General features: G+C 54.4%; 3 protein-coding genes across 3 annotated transcripts; 1 reads left to right on the top strand and 2 right to left on the bottom strand.

Moving 5' to 3' along the window:
• The first annotated feature begins 969 nt into the window (after positions 1–969).
• Positions 970–1,573, top strand: LOC34624255. Its single transcript, XM_026336753.1, has 2 exons — positions 970–1,128; positions 1,232–1,573. Exons 1-2 carry the CDS (start codon positions 970–972, stop codon positions 1,571–1,573), a joined length of 501 nt encoding a protein of 166 aa, XP_026192538.1.
• Positions 1,574–3,702: 2,129 nt separating this feature from the next.
• On the bottom strand, positions 3,703–5,037 carry LOC34624256 (50S ribosomal protein L2). Its single transcript, XM_026336752.1, has one exon. It carries the CDS (start codon positions 5,035–5,037, stop codon positions 3,703–3,705), a length of 1,335 nt encoding a protein of 444 aa, XP_026192537.1.
• A 4,904-nt stretch (positions 5,038–9,941) lies between these two features.
• LOC34624258 (junctophilin-4) lies at positions 9,942–12,730 on the bottom strand. Its single transcript, XM_026336751.1, has 5 exons — positions 12,710–12,730; positions 12,269–12,395; positions 11,697–11,806; positions 10,278–11,508; positions 9,942–10,078 (listed from the first exon to the last, which is right to left on the bottom strand). Exons 1-5 carry the CDS (start codon positions 12,728–12,730, stop codon positions 9,942–9,944), a joined length of 1,626 nt encoding a protein of 541 aa, XP_026192536.1.
• Positions 12,731–14,243: the final 1,513 nt, after the last annotated feature.

Here is a 14,243-nt window from a genome sequence, read left to right as displayed (position 1 = left end):
TACAAACAAGGTTCCCCACACAACTTCATCCTTCTCCTCCCGTAGACCTTCGGATTCGCTGAAACAAGGGGGATGGGACAGCTAGGTTGGTGCTTAGCTGCACTCTGAAGGCGGTTTGAGTATTCACAGGTAGCTGCGTATGGCATCTACCGCACTCGCACACAGCAAGGTGTCTTCTGCTATCAAGCTAACAAATCCCTCTGAACACAATGAAACACGCAGGCCAAATACTTCATTTAAAATCACCTCCTACTTAAATTCAACTATTATAGTAGTAACCGTTTATGTGTAGCATGTCTAGCAAAATGCAACTGCCTCTGCAGTGCCGCACTCCGCTAGTTTGTAGCTCCAAGCTCGCTTACCAGTACTCCAAATAGGTATTGCTCATAGCTTATGTGTCCATGATGTACACATCTGAAAACTTCGCGACGAGCATCAGCGAGTGTGCAGGAATCCCTGAACTGTGGGGCGGCCGTCGGGAAATCCTAAGCAAATGGCGATCTAAATAGCCTTTTCACCCGCATAACTTTAGACGATACACTTTTTCATTTTGTATTTTCTGCTACTTACAGATAGCAAAGTCTCAAGAGGCAACGTAGAAAAGGCTTCAGGTCCGACGCCAACGGAAGGCGGTCCCCTGTGCGACGCCACGCAAATTCTCTCGCCCTTCAGAGAGTTAGTTCTCCACGGGCAAGAGCAGAACACCACTGAGCAGTATCAGTTCATTTTGTTGTGCCCTTTTTTGCTGTGTAAGGAAGTATTTTTACCTCATCACTTTTTTGAAAAGAAAATGGTGGCCCGGAAATTCCTCGCTCTCGCATGCGCCTCAGTGCTCTTTGGGGATTCCATGGCATCAGATGACACTATTGCAGTCGAACTGAGTATGTGCCTTTATCTGTCCTCCACAAAGAGTTGTTTCTATGTGCTTCTTGAGTAGGCGACTCAATTTCTGAAGTGTGGCAGTGCGACATGTTTGCAGGTGACCATGTCACGTGTCTCAACAAGCTTAACGAAGCCCGCATGGCTGCGGGACTTGAAAATTTTACCGCGGCCACAGACAGTTCTGCTGCGAGTCTTCCCGATAGCTCACAGGACTTTTGGAAACCTGTATGCAGTGCTCTCCTAAAGGTGCGCTGATTTCCACCCCTCCACCCCCGTAGAACGATGCTTGCTTATTTGCGTGAAATTTTTGATAGCGTTGTTTTATGGTTCAGCTTCGCTGGTTTCGCAGAAGTCGACCCTAGACAAGAAGGATTTGGAGGCTAAGTCAGGGACATACGCGTTCACACCCATATCGGATTCTCACACAAAGGACTGCTGCAGATGCAACGAGGCAATAAGAACATGGAAGGCTGCGTTCACCAACTTCACTGGCTTGCCTCCATCAAAAGATGACGGTGTCGATCTCTACAAAGACATTAACAACGTGTCCTTAGTTGCAATGTACAATGCCCAAACCCCGCCCGTTGCGGATTGCAGAATTGTAAAGTGCACAGAGAAGGACACCAATGCTCTGGGAGTTGTCTGTTTGACGACACCAGACGCATTCAAGGATGGCGCTCCCTTCACGTAAGCTGCTTGTCCTTGTCTTTCTGCAAAGCGTTGCTTGTCTTTTCCCTGCGTAGATGCTTCATAGGATCTGTATGCCCTTGTGCTGCCGGTGTGTTACAGGCTAGCCCAATGGGATGCCATCTCTCAGGCCCAAACCAACTAGGCCGGGAGCAGTGTGCCCAGTCTTCTGCTGTTTGCGATGCCGTTTGTTGCTGCTGCACTGCTCTAAGTCGCACCTTTCATGAAGCTCGTTTCTGTGAATTCGTGCACCCAAGTGGATGTACGCCAGTTAGACTGTGATGGTGTGAACAGTGTAGCAGACTGCACATTGATTATCGAGCACTTTTAACGTGGCCATTTCTGGCAAGTGGCCAGCTGGCAGTATGTATTTGGCTTTCATGGGCGAATTAACTTCGTTTACGAGGCGCGCATGTTTTTCATGTTCGCCGCATAAGTTATGGTCTCTTCCCGTAGTACGTATGAGAACGAACGTGCAGTCAACGAACTGCCGCTGGCGCCACTGAACAAAGGCGAGATGGCTGCACAGCGGAATAGTGGGGAACTAGGAGGTGGTATCCTGAACTTGCTGCGCGTTGTATGCATGCGGCAGTTGCTCCAAACGATAGCATACTGTGTACGTAGAGGCAAGGGGTGCATACACAAAATTCAATTATCAGTCAGCATGCCATATGTATATCCGCATTCCGGCATTTTCCCAGATACGAAATAGTTGCACTCGAAAACAATCCGACAAGCGTCCATAGCTCAGAAATTCGTCATGAAAAGATTGGCCACCTTTGGAAATGCAACGACGCTCCAGTGCCGTCCTACAGTACGCAACAGGGCATGCCACAAAGCTAGTGAGGGGGCCTTGTTTGGTCGTATATAATCATCACTTAGCAAGACTAATGCTTGACACGGAAGCAGTTTCTTTAGGCATGAAGCTATCCCTTATCGATAGTACTGCCAACTACAAAAGGCGGACCGAACAATCTGGACAGTGCCTTGGGGGTGTTCGGAAAGTGGCCATTATCTAGAGGAATTCGGTAAGAGAGGAGCCAAACTGAATGCAAAGCCCGTGTTTGGCGAGTATGTACTCTCGACACCTCGCCATTTTTCTCATTTAACGCCCGCAATCAGCGTGGCGATACCTATATTCCTCAACAGCTTGTTATTTCCGCCGTCGCCTGCAGACTGTGGACGGCTTTTTAGCTGTGCAGAGCTGAAAATATGAAACGCATGGACATCTTTTGAATGTTGGTGAGGGTTCGTAGACACTCTTCTTTCTAGATGTAGAAGTATGCTAAGGTTGGAAACGCCTAACGGTTGCTCTGATCGCTCTGGACATTGTGACACGGGAAGTTGGCGGCCCTGATCAATGTGTGTCTTGTCTTGAGTGAGCCTTCGGCTTTTGACCGAAGCGGATGGGCTGAGGACGTATCTTGCGAAATTGATGTACTCCAACCAAGCAAGGAAGAGGAAAGGAAGAAGCCATCTGCAGATAGGTAGGCGTGCAGAAGCAGAGGTTTGGCAAGCCAGAGGCGCTCGCATGAAGAACGAGAGAGCGAAGGAAGGTAACCGGGCAGACTTTGGAAATCTGCATCTCATGTCCATTTTGCACAGCGAACCGAATAAGCACGCTGCAGTCTGGATGCACTGGTGCATCCAGACGCTAGCATCGGGTAGATGTCTGATACAAGTCACGCCGCATCAGCTCTCTGCAGTGTACACCACAGAAATCCGCTAGCTGCGCTTGCTCATCTGAGAGAATATTTTGCCTTTTTAGCTCTCACTTCTGGCAACGAAAGCTGTCTGGAAAAGGCAAATATGGGTTGAGGAAGCCTTTTTGTAGTGGCATCTGCTTAACGCTCTGTGCTCCGCCCCAAAGGCCCCATAACTGTTCACTTTCTCTGTCCTTAGAGTCAGCAGAAACAGACCAAGGTTGTTTTGGACCGAGGTCATCCAGGCAACAGCCACGTAGCGTCTAGCCGTCTCCTAAGGGACTTTTTGCATTCCTGCCTCCCTGTTTGCATGTATCTGTGGTATGTATGCGCGCGTATCATGTGCAATAAAAGTGGGGTTTGAATGCGGGAAATGGCCACAGAAAACAGACGGTCAGGAGAAATGAAAAACATCTCTTGGGCTCACGCGCTACAGCGCAGCGGAGCCAAACAAGCGCATGAATTTGTTGCTGCGTTTCCTCCTGATGATGCCCCCTAATGGCTTTGCTCGGGGTCTTGTTTTGTATCCTGTCCTCTGAATCCCCCACGCCGAGACAGGGGGCCTCGCGATCTTCTTTTGAGAAGTGCCCCCCCCATGTGGGTGTTTTGCAGCGTTCATGGCTTTTCCCCTCACAGCAGGCCTCCACCCCCTCCATCTCGAGGCCCCCGCCTTTCCGAGAGGAGGGGGTTTGGGGGCCCCCAGAGGGCCCCCCTGCTGCGCTGGCTGCATGGCTTGGCCTACACACGCCCAGCACCGCAGAGGCAGGAGCCGCACCTCACCAGAAGGGAGGCGCAAAGTGGCGCTCGTGGCGTCCTTGTTTAAGAGCGTGGCATAGGCCCCGGCAGCCCTTGCCAGTTGTGCCCCCGCTCCTGGTTTGAGCTCAATGGCATACACAATCGTACCAACGGGAATGCGCTGCAGCGGCAGACAGCAACCGGGCTGAATGGGAGCAAACTCGCCGGCTATGATCCTGTCGCCTGGCCGCGTCACTGCAGACACTGGCACGTACGACAAGACCCCATCATCATGCTGGAGGAGGCCGATTCCCGTGGAGTGCGAAGGGTCATGCTCTATTCTAAGGACTGTTCCCCAGATGTCTTTCCTGCTCCTCCTCCAGTCCACGAATCGCAGACGCTGCTGATGGCCGCCGCCGCGATGCCGAACGGTGATCTGACCGGTGCAGTTACGCCCGCCATGCTTCACTCGCCGCGTGGACAGCTGTGCCACGACGCGGCCCTTGAATACCAACTTGCGTTTGCTGCTGCTGCTGGAGGTGCTGCTGCTGCTCAGCCCCTCCTTCGCCAGCTGGTCCAGCAGACGCTGCTGCTTGGCCATGGTGAAAGGGGCAGGGGCCGTCACATCGTTTGGCCCTGGAGGGGGCCTTGGGGGGGCCCCCGTCTCGAGGAGAAGTGGCGGAGGCTGGTTGCGCCTCCAAAGCGCCTTAGGGGCATAGTAGCCCGAAAAAGCGCAAAGCCCTCCGCGAGCCGCTAGGGGGGAAACCTCTGCGATCGGATCACATGGGCGAAAGAGGGCATGAGAAAGCCAAGGACTCGCTGCACTGACTGCGCATGCAGGGGCTGGTGGAGGCGCTTTCTGTGTATCCCATGCCACCAGGAAGTTCGAGCTCCTACGGTGCCCCTGAACTGCGGCACAAGCGCTCGATCGGCCTAACCGCGTGCGCAGAAAATTTGATTCAGGATGTGCTCCAAGTCCATGTTTTGTGCATGCGGAGGCCCTTAGGGAGCAACGCAGCACGGAGGCCATTTGGCCTGAAGACGCACTCCAACGGCCCCTGATGGGGGGGCCTTAAAAGGCTGCAACACACTAACTGTGGGTGTTTCTTAATCATGAAAAGTGCAACGTGCTGGACAAGCACGAAACTCTCCTGCGGTTAGGCCACCGCACGGGGGTCACGGAGGCTCCCCTCGAACATGCAAGGGGCCCCCTGTCTGGCCTGCTTAAAGGGGCCCCCAGAGGAACTGGCCGATGGGGTCTAGGGATTTCTTGAGGAGGTCAGCGCCTTATAAAGCTGCTAGTATCACGTAGATGTTTCTTGCCCAGAGGCTGTTTGTGTCCGCTGACTTGCCCGGTTCCTACCTGGTAGGCTGTGGCATATGGCCAGGCTTCGTTCCGAAGGTCAACTAGAATTTATGTACACACTCAACACATGGACTTACCGCTCCTTCTGCTGTGTCGTGAGGATGAAGGCTAACTTTACTTCAAGGTAGTACAGATAGCACTATGCTTGCAGCTGTAAGTCAAGCTACTGTGGGTTTAGCGGGCCACGCTGCGCCTTATGCAGTTTCCACAACCCGACGTATATTCCCAAAACTTTTGAAATATTGAAGGTAGTACTTGGTGCTCATATTTTTGCTTGCTACACTACGGAGACGGGTCGGCTCTGCACCATTATAATGTATGCTGTGCCTGAGAGCTGAATGCCCCTCATCTTAGCCTATGGGCAAATGCCAGGAGCACTCAGAGAGTGCAGAGCCTAACCGCTCTATCTCTGTTGTCCCCCCAGTCTGGAAGCTTGTGGGTTGACGGCAAACACAGGGTTGAGATTCAAGGAAGGAAAGTAGAATTGCGCTCGTTTATGTTTTAATCATGTACGAGGGCGGATGGTTCTTAATGGAGATACCAAAAGGAACGCTGCAAAGAGGGGTTATTTGGCTAAGCAAGCAGGAAGAGAAGCGATATTGTCACTTTCGATGAAATGCAAGTAGCGTAAGCTCCTGCGCATTGCTGTGTTTGTGTATGTATGCGCGCTTCCGACTTGCTAGCCGGCCGTTATCCGCGTGAGCCTGTAGCCCATATTCTTTATTCCACTGCTCTACAAGAATACAGACTCTTTGATTCATCCTTTTGTCTATCAAATGTTGGTTTCTCGTTGAGGATAACCCGCGAGGCGAGCATGCGTTCGCTGACAGTAAGGAGCTATCGCGCCGTTCTATGTGGCGTGCCAGCATGCTATTTGTTTGAGCCACATACCAAGGAGGCACTCCATAAGGGATTGGTGATAAGCAATCTTTAGTACTGCACACATTTCACACCAGTGCGCCTATAAGGAGACCCGTAATCTGGATTAGCGCTTGAGCCTAAGAAGGCAGCTCCCAGCGGTGGCCACGAATCAATAATTACCCTGTTCTGGCCCCGAATCACCAGAGACTCGGACGCAAGGATCCAAAAATGACAGACGGGCTCCAATGATAGTGATTCTTAAACTAGTCCACGCATATGCACGCAGCTGCTTTGCTACAAGCATGCACCACAGGCTTCTATTGTTGCCACCCTCCTTTCTCGTGAAGCAGGCATAGAACAGCTCTCATGCTGCATATCAGCTTTACAGACAGCAGAACTAAGCACGAAGCAGCATTACGGGTAATGAAGGCCTACAGAGTAGTTTTCCTGTACTCATTTCCCGAGCTAATGGGCATACCATTACGCCCAATGCCAAAATGAGGCTTCCACACCTTTTGATAGATCAGCAGAGTAGCTTCAGCCTTCCGCCATCAACCTCATTATTGAAGAAAGCCTCATATGTCAATAATTCAACGTCACACGTAGGGAAATGGGCCATGAAAAGTAACAGATGGTCAACTGCACCGCCTGGATTAACAGAAAACTGCACAGCACTAACATGCGACGGTGCTCTCCATCTCGGTTGCTTCGGCGGCGCAAGCAGGGCTACGTACCGTGTTAGCAGCAAAACAGAAATTGTGCAGAAGGGCAGGATGAGTCATTATGCCTTGCTACCCCATCTGCCAAATCAAAATCTGTTCTGCTGTTCGGCACCACCCGGGTGCTCCATAGCCGGCGGCTAAGCCCCGAAACTACCAGAGACACGAAATGTGAGGCAACATAGCCTTAAAGTTTTTCCTTTCGGCCTGTGCCGAGGTGCCTATGCAGCAGATAGCTAGGACGAATTGACAAGCTAGGAGTGAAAAGGAAATTCGGCACTTACGATGAGAAACGGTTCATTGTGTCAACGGGAGCCGCGTCAACTGGGCAAGCAAATACTATTGGAGGATCGCAGGAATCAATACAGGCTTGGCAGAATCGAGCTGGTACGCATTTTGTCGCGAATTTCGCTGGCAGCTCCCGTCTGATGCACTTGCTGCTGGGTCGAGTCCTGCCTCCCTGCATATTTCGTTATTGTGAATCTTGTGTTGCTACACGAATCGTGGCAGACTCAGAGAACAAGTAGGAGTGCTCTGAAACTTTGCTCCAGGCCAGAAAAGGTGTTTCTTTTGCACATGCCCACCTTCGGGAAGTTGGTGGCTTGCAAAAGAGTTAAAGCCCTTACTAAATGACAGTGCATTCAAATATATCCAGCCTCAGACTTAAATCCTGTGCATTTCGCGGGACGTGGCAACGGCAAAGCCAGTGCAAGTGAAATACTGCCTGTTCGCGATGTGATGCCAACCAGAAAGCGTTGGGCACCCCACCGCAAACAGTGAAGTGTATTAGTGACATGAATGGTGGACATGACTTTAAGAGACCATTTTGAGACGCAATGCAGTCTAGGCGTGGCAACAGATTTCGTGGAGTTTTGCCTTGTCGAGGGGGATAGCGGCAGGCGGCGTTTATTAAAGGCCTTCGCCCCTGATCGTACACTTCAAGGCGCTTTTCGGATGCACCCACGACCTAGCTGGACTAGTGGGTAATCGATGAGATGCTCCAAGAAATCCTGCTGCCGGGCCTGCTATGTAGTCGGGGTGGTGGCCGTGCTACTCGACAAGTGCAACCTTCCAGCAATGGTTATAACTAATGTCTCAGGATTAAAAATGGTTCTGGATGCCTTGAAAAGTTTGCAGTCCGGATGATCGCAGAATATACTTTATGTGCCCTAGAGGGTGCAGTTTTTCAAGACTTACCTTGGGCCTCTTCGTTCAATTCTCAGCTTGGCAAGGCGGTATGTATTTGTTGGATAAGGGGGGATAGACAAATACGAAGGGGGTGCCTTCGATGAAATGCAGACGTCGCGACCATCTACCATGCATTACTGCCTTTTTGCATGCATGTGAGTGTGTGTGCTAGTGCGTGACTGCGTGCATGCATGCTTCCAACTCGCTTGATTGTCTTACGAAGCCAGAGGCTATAAGGTGCCAAGGGGTTTTTGCCCTGCCGTCCTCCACTTGGGTGCCGATAAACCAATATGTACGACCCCCTGTTAGAGGCGCCCTAAAAATCGCAGCAGCTCTGGCTTATTGCAGACACCTTCGCGTTTCTAGAGGAGCGTTTTCTGCACAGCACAATAGCCTCTGCCCAGCATCACATGTGCTCAGCGGTGTACACTTCCCAGCTTCCCAAAACTGACGGAGCTTTACGGTGGCCGTCCAGAGCACCAAGCCACTAATCCGCAGGAAGTCGCCTCTACGGGAGGAACCAGACGCTAGGCGAAGGTGCTCTAGAAGAACCCAAGCAAACATGAACATGAGGAAAATCATGCCCGCGTCCGCCGCACGTGATGCCGAGTTACAAGCAGTGAAGTACTTCCGTTGCGTGCCCCCCCTAGAAGCAGCCGCCGCAGCTTCGCCCCCTTCCGGCGTCGCGTGAAGGCATGCTATCATGCCAATTGTATCTTTTGATAGAACAGCAACAGCTGTTGGTTTTAAATGGGCAACCGCGCCGACCCCCCCGCCGCTGCCCCTGGATACGTGTGCCACAGCTCTGGCTGCCGGCCTTTTTTCCCGGCCTACTCCTTTCCGATCTTTCTGTAAAACAACAACCCCTCATCCCATTCCTTGCTTGCTCGCCCCTCTTGGCCGTATTGGCTGCACGAGGGGCACCAACACCGCCCGCAGAATCCTTAGCGGCATCGGGCCTGTACGCCATACCGAAGTGTTCAGAGTGGTTTCTCACGGGAGAAATCCACGGCCCCCGTTTGTTGCGGTGAACGAGAAGCACAGGCCAACCCAGATGAGCTATGGCTGCTGCGGTCGCCACTGGTAGCGCCTGTGTTTGCGCCGTTATGGCCGCATGTACGGCAGCAAAAGGCGACTTGGCGGTTGTGCGGGGGCGCTTCATACGGGCAAAGGAAAAGAAAAGAGAACTAGAGAGTAGAATATTCAACGGGGAGTTGCTGTGCACGAACCCCGCCCATAGAGGAAACAGAAAAAGGCCTCCCTACAGCTGCCCCCTCCCTCCCGTCCTCCTTAAACACCGAGTAGCAGCGGCAGCTGCTGGACAGGTTTATCAGGACACGGGAGAGAAGGACGCAGGAAAAAATAAGGCCTACGGGTAGTCCTCTATAACTGCTGCTGCTGCAAGCCGCAGTGCAGCGCATGTGTTCATGCTTGTCAGTGCGCACCGAAGGCGGCATATGCAGGCGACTTTTCTCCCCGCACCGCTCCTAGGCATACGCGCCGCCGCCGCTGCATGCAAGAGGGCGCCCCTTCGGGGCCCCCCACACGCAAACATAACTCTATGATGGGCTCTATCACCTGCTGCGGCTAGAACTCGCGGCAATCAGGGGATGACGGGCGGGAGAAAATCCAGGATTCCAATGCCTGCAGGCACCCGATGGGAAGGCGAAGTGTGCAGGCTGAGAGGCCGCCACTCTCAGTTAAGGAGGGAGGAGAGGCCTGCAGTGGAAGGAAGCCCCAAGACCCTCGCGAGCGTGCTGCTGCTGCTGTTACAGCCAGGACGCTTGAGTGGGTGAGCGCTCAGCGTCTCGTTTCCGGAAAAGAGAGGTGAAGCTCCACGGGGGTGGTGTGGTGTGGATGTTGATGTAATGTGAGTGTGTACTTGAATGCCTGAGAGGAGCCTGAGCCACCTCGAGCGCCTCCAGCAGAACCAGATGCTGCTGCTGGAAAGGGCCTCTTTCTATTCTCACTATATATATATATATGTATCTCTTTATGCGGCAATGGCCCTTTCGGCGGAAGGTTGTGGCGACAGTGTGTGGGATGCTACCCCCGAATGCCGCGACTCGAGACTGGCCCCAGGGTTCGAACGGTAGCTATCTTGCCTTTGCTGCTGTGCACGCAGGCTGCTGCTACCCGAGCGGCTCGGCTGGGCAGGAGGCGTATTAGTGTCTACCGCTGTTTCGCCCGCAGCTGCGACAGCACCACCTGCAGTAGTGTCAGCCTGCATATTCGCGCTGGCAGCGGGCGCTACGGGAGCTGAGGGGTTACCGTCTGGGATCTCGTTGCCCTCATCATCTAGCCACGCAATACGCCTTCCCGACTCCCATATGCCGCGCTTCTTTTCGCCGCTGCGAGACGTAAACTCCCCCGGCCCATGCTGCTTCCCATTAAGCCACCCACCCGTGAAAGCCCTCCCGTCAGTCCACAAGAAGGTCCCCTGGCCTTCCTTTTTATCCGCCACATAGCCCCCAATATACTTCCTGCCGTCTGCCCACGTAAACGTTCCGTGCCCCTGCATTCTGTTGCTCTTCCACTGGCCCTCGTAGCAGCGGCCGTCTGCCCACACGTACCGCCCCTCGCCGTCTATCTCGTTCGCAGTAAAGTTGCCCGTGTATCGCGAACCTTCAGGCCACGTGAAAGTGCCAGGCCCCTCCTTCTTCCCATCCACGTAAGTGCCTTCGAAGTGCGAGCCGTCTGCCCACCGCTCTCGCGCCTCGCCGTGCTTCTTGTCATCCCGCCAGCCCCCCCTGTACTCACTGCCGTCCGCATGCCGGTAGACGCCGTAGCCATTGGCCTTGTCCGCCTTCCACTCCCCGTCGTAGTAGTCTCCGTCCGCATGCGTAAAGACACCGTGACCCTCCGCATACCCCCCCACCCACTCGCCAACGTACTTGGCGCCATCCGGCCACTGCTGCACACCGTAGCCGTGCTTATTGCTGCCTAGCCACTGCCCCACATACGTTACGCCGTTCGAAAGGGTAATAACCGGACGCGCAACCAGGCCCCCCTCCTGAGGCTCGCCATCAAGCTCCCCAACTTCCAAAGGGTTGCTGCCACCCCCCATTTCATACCCACCCGCCGCAACAGCGTCTCCCTCCGCATCGTGCTGCGCTCCTAGCATGCCGCCCCTAGAAGGGACTGCCGTCGTCGTGCCCCCCCCTCCCCCCCCCGCCAAGGCTCCCGAGTCGCCACCCCCACCATCCAACATGCCGGAATGGCCTCCAGCCATGGAAGAACCACTACGCCCTCCGTCGGCAGAGGCCTCCACTGCGAGAGCTCCACTCCCCGACTGCGCATCGGGCAGCGGTGAGACAGCCTCCCCAACAAGCGCGCTCGGCGGATCCTTCCGAACGGCCCCGGGCTTCTTCGCCTTCGCCTTACTCTTGCAAGCCCCCATCGTGGTTTTTCTGCTGTTGTTCTGGCGCTCGCTCCTCACCTCGTAACGTGCCCCTGGCGAATACTGCCGACCCCCGCACCTGCGCTGCTAGTCACACGCCCAAAGAAAAAGCAAACCTACGCTCTCCAACTTTACGCCAAAATGCCGCTGATCGCCGGAGGAGCTGGCGATCCACTCGCAGGACACCCCGGAACGCCCTCTCTGTCGGCGCTACACTTACTGCCCCGAGCCGAAGGCACCTCCGCAGCAGCGGAGGCAGCAACTGCTGGCAAGCGAAAGAAACAAAGACACAGATTTGGCCACCCTTTTAGGTGGAACTGATCAAGACGTCCGAGCGCCGGTTACTATTCATTAGTTCTATTGGCAACTGCTCCCTCAGCAGCTTACCGCAGCAACAACAAAGAGCGAGGCACGCTTTGCTACCCGCCCCGCCGCTGCCGCAGGTGTTCAGGATGGATGTAGTCGTCAGAATACATCCACAAAAACAAACAGTATGGCAGACGTGCGCAAAGGCAACGGCAGCTGCTGCTGCCGCCGCACCGCAGCCACGCGGCAGCAGCGACTCCGTATTACTAGTGCGATGCGGCGCTACCGCTGTGGCTGCGGATCCTGCCACCGGAAATACTGTGCTTTGATGGAAACTTTGTATGCACGAAGAAAGCCCCATGCTTTCAGCTTACTCTTTTGAGAAACGAGCCGTGCGGAGTTGTAGGAAGGGCCCCAAAACTCGGTGCAGCAGCAGCAGCAACAACAGCCGCAGCTGCAGCAGCAGCAGGCGCTACAGCAGCGACCTCCGCTGTTGGGTGGTCTACAGATCGCAGTAGCCGCTGTGGCCACAGTCCCTTAGATAGCCACTATCAAGACTTCCTGTTGTATTCGTCAATACAGGTGCATATAAGAAAGGGGTCTAACCCCCGCTCCTCGCTTCGCTGCCCCGAACCACTCTGCGCCGCGGTCAGAGCTGGTGCTGCTCCTGTTCAGGGGGTCGCTCTCCACGGCACGGCTGCTCCATAACTGGCGGTCAAACTGGGATTGTTAAGGCTCTACATGAATTTGCAATGCCAAGTCCATCTCGGCTAGCCTTGCAGCAGCAGATTGTGGTGGTATTGTGCGCGTTCAGGGGGCGAGAGACCCCCTATCGAGTTGGTAGGTAGAGCTGCGGCAGCACAGCACCAGTGAAGGGTGGCATTTTCTTAGCCGCCTTACTTAGGTGGTTGCTGCTGCTTCTTTAGCGACGGCAGCGGCACAAGTCTGAGAGGAAACAGGTCTCCTTGCGCCCCTCTAATGTAGGGTCAGTGGCCTTCGTCTCTGATTGAGCTCCCCTGATTCACGATGACACCAATTGTGTGGGGGCTACTGGTGCTGCAGTTGCTGCTGCATGTCGCAGCAACTGAGCCTACAGGCCTTGCTCCCATCGTACGGATGGAAAGTATGCAGCCGCCGTTTGAAGTGAAGCCTCTGCAAGGCGGAACGCGGCGCAGAGGAAATCGAGGGGCGACGAAGGCGTCTCTGAAGGGGCCGCCACCCTCAGGCTCTAGCGTAGAGGCTCAGGTAGCGAGCATTCTGTCGGACTTACCCATTATTTGGGCTTCTTCCTGGCGCCCGGTTGTGTTGGGGGCGACGCCTAAGTCTAAGGCGGAGCGAGAAAGCGTTTTTCATGAAGTGGTAAGCGCCGTGGAAGTGCACTGCCGCCAGCAGCTGGAAAACACGGGCCTCATGAATCACGCAGCAGCACAGAACGCAATCGAGGCGGCCGTGAGGTCTATGAGGGATGCTGTCCTCATCCTGTTGTCTTTGCGGGCTGGATCGGGCATTCCGTCGCTCACGCAGAAGGCAATCCCCACGCCGTGCCCCTCTATGTACGACGATCCAGTCAGTCCTGTTTCGGCTTTAGATGACGAGCAAATGCTTCAGCAAGTGCAGCGGCGGGAGGGGCTGTTGCTGCCGCCCTTGGACGCCGTTGCAGGCAGCCTGGCAGAGTCCGCGAACGCCTTCACCAGAGAGGCGATCCTGCAAAAGCAGCAACAGCAGGAGTCTTGGGCGAGCGCCACGTGGCGAAATGCTGTAGAAAAGCTGGAGCGACTTATTCCTTTGTCAAAGACTTCCTCCGCCGGGCCGGATATGAGGCAGTAGAGCGAGCCACTGCACATGTGCCGAACCACCGCCAAAGGTCTTACCGAACGAAAACGCGGCTTAGATGCGAGGCGCAGAGGGCGTAGCAGTATTAACGTGAGGTGGCAAGCGTCGTGCTGAGTAGAGGGGGCCAGTGTCCATAGCGTCCAGCTATTTGCAGTCGGCGGTGCCACTGTCCTCTAGTCCCCCTTTTGCAGTTGATTTTGTGTGTATATGTATGCGCGCGCTCCATGAGGCCGCATCAGCGGCTCCAGAGAAGGGCTGCGTGCCTGAACTTACGGCCATTATCTTTGACCCGTTGCGTTGGGGGTGGGAGGAGTGTGTGTGTTTGTGTATGCTGGATCTAAGGCGTTTGGAGGGGGCCCATCAGATGAAGGAGTTCCTTTCTTGATGGGGTATTTGGCTTGTTCGGTTGATGGGGAGAGGCCTTGTGTCTTCTCTGCAACAACTCGCCGCACTGAAGTTTGCTTAGCGGTGTTGGGGTTTGATCACTGGAGGCAGGCCCTTCGAAGGGTGCCCACCAACTGTGCTTTCAAGATGTAATCCTGTATCTGCTGCTGTCGGGGGCT

The sequence above is a fragment of the Cyclospora cayetanensis genome, unplaced genomic scaffold (assembly GCF_002999335.1).
Source record: "Cyclospora cayetanensis isolate NF1_C8 unplaced genomic scaffold, CcayRef3 CcayRef3_contig_145, whole genome shotgun sequence".
Lineage (NCBI taxonomy): Eukaryota > Apicomplexa > Conoidasida > Eucoccidiorida > Eimeriidae > Cyclospora > Cyclospora cayetanensis.
The sequence above is the reverse complement of the archived record's forward strand: the minus strand, read 5'-3'. Positions and strand labels throughout refer to the sequence as shown.

What these genes read in the sequence shown, in the direction of transcription:
- LOC34624256 (XM_026336752.1), bottom strand. Translation starts at nt 5,037, where the DNA reads ATGGCCTCCGTGCTGCGTTGCTCCCTAAGGGCCTCCGCATGCACAAAA.
- LOC34624258 (XM_026336751.1), bottom strand. Translation starts at nt 12,730, where the DNA reads ATGCCACCCTTCACTGGTGCT. An exon ending in TGCCACCCTTCACTGGTGCT is followed by an intron (nt 12,396 to 12,709) that starts GTGCTGCCGCAG and finishes AAGTCTTGATAG; the next exon opens with TGGCTATCTAAGGGACTGTG. An exon ending in TGCTGCTGCTGCTGCACCGA is followed by an intron (nt 11,807 to 12,268) that starts GTTTTGGGGCCC and finishes TTCGCTTGCCAG; the next exon opens with CAGTTGCTGCCTCCGCTGCT.
- LOC34624255 (XM_026336753.1), top strand. Translation starts at nt 970, where the DNA reads ATGTTTGCAGGTGACCATGTCACGTGTCTCAACAAGCTTAACGAAGCC. An exon ending in TATGCAGTGCTCTCCTAAAG is followed by an intron (nt 1,129 to 1,231) that starts GTGCGCTGATTT and finishes CTGGTTTCGCAG; the next exon opens with AAGTCGACCCTAGACAAGAA.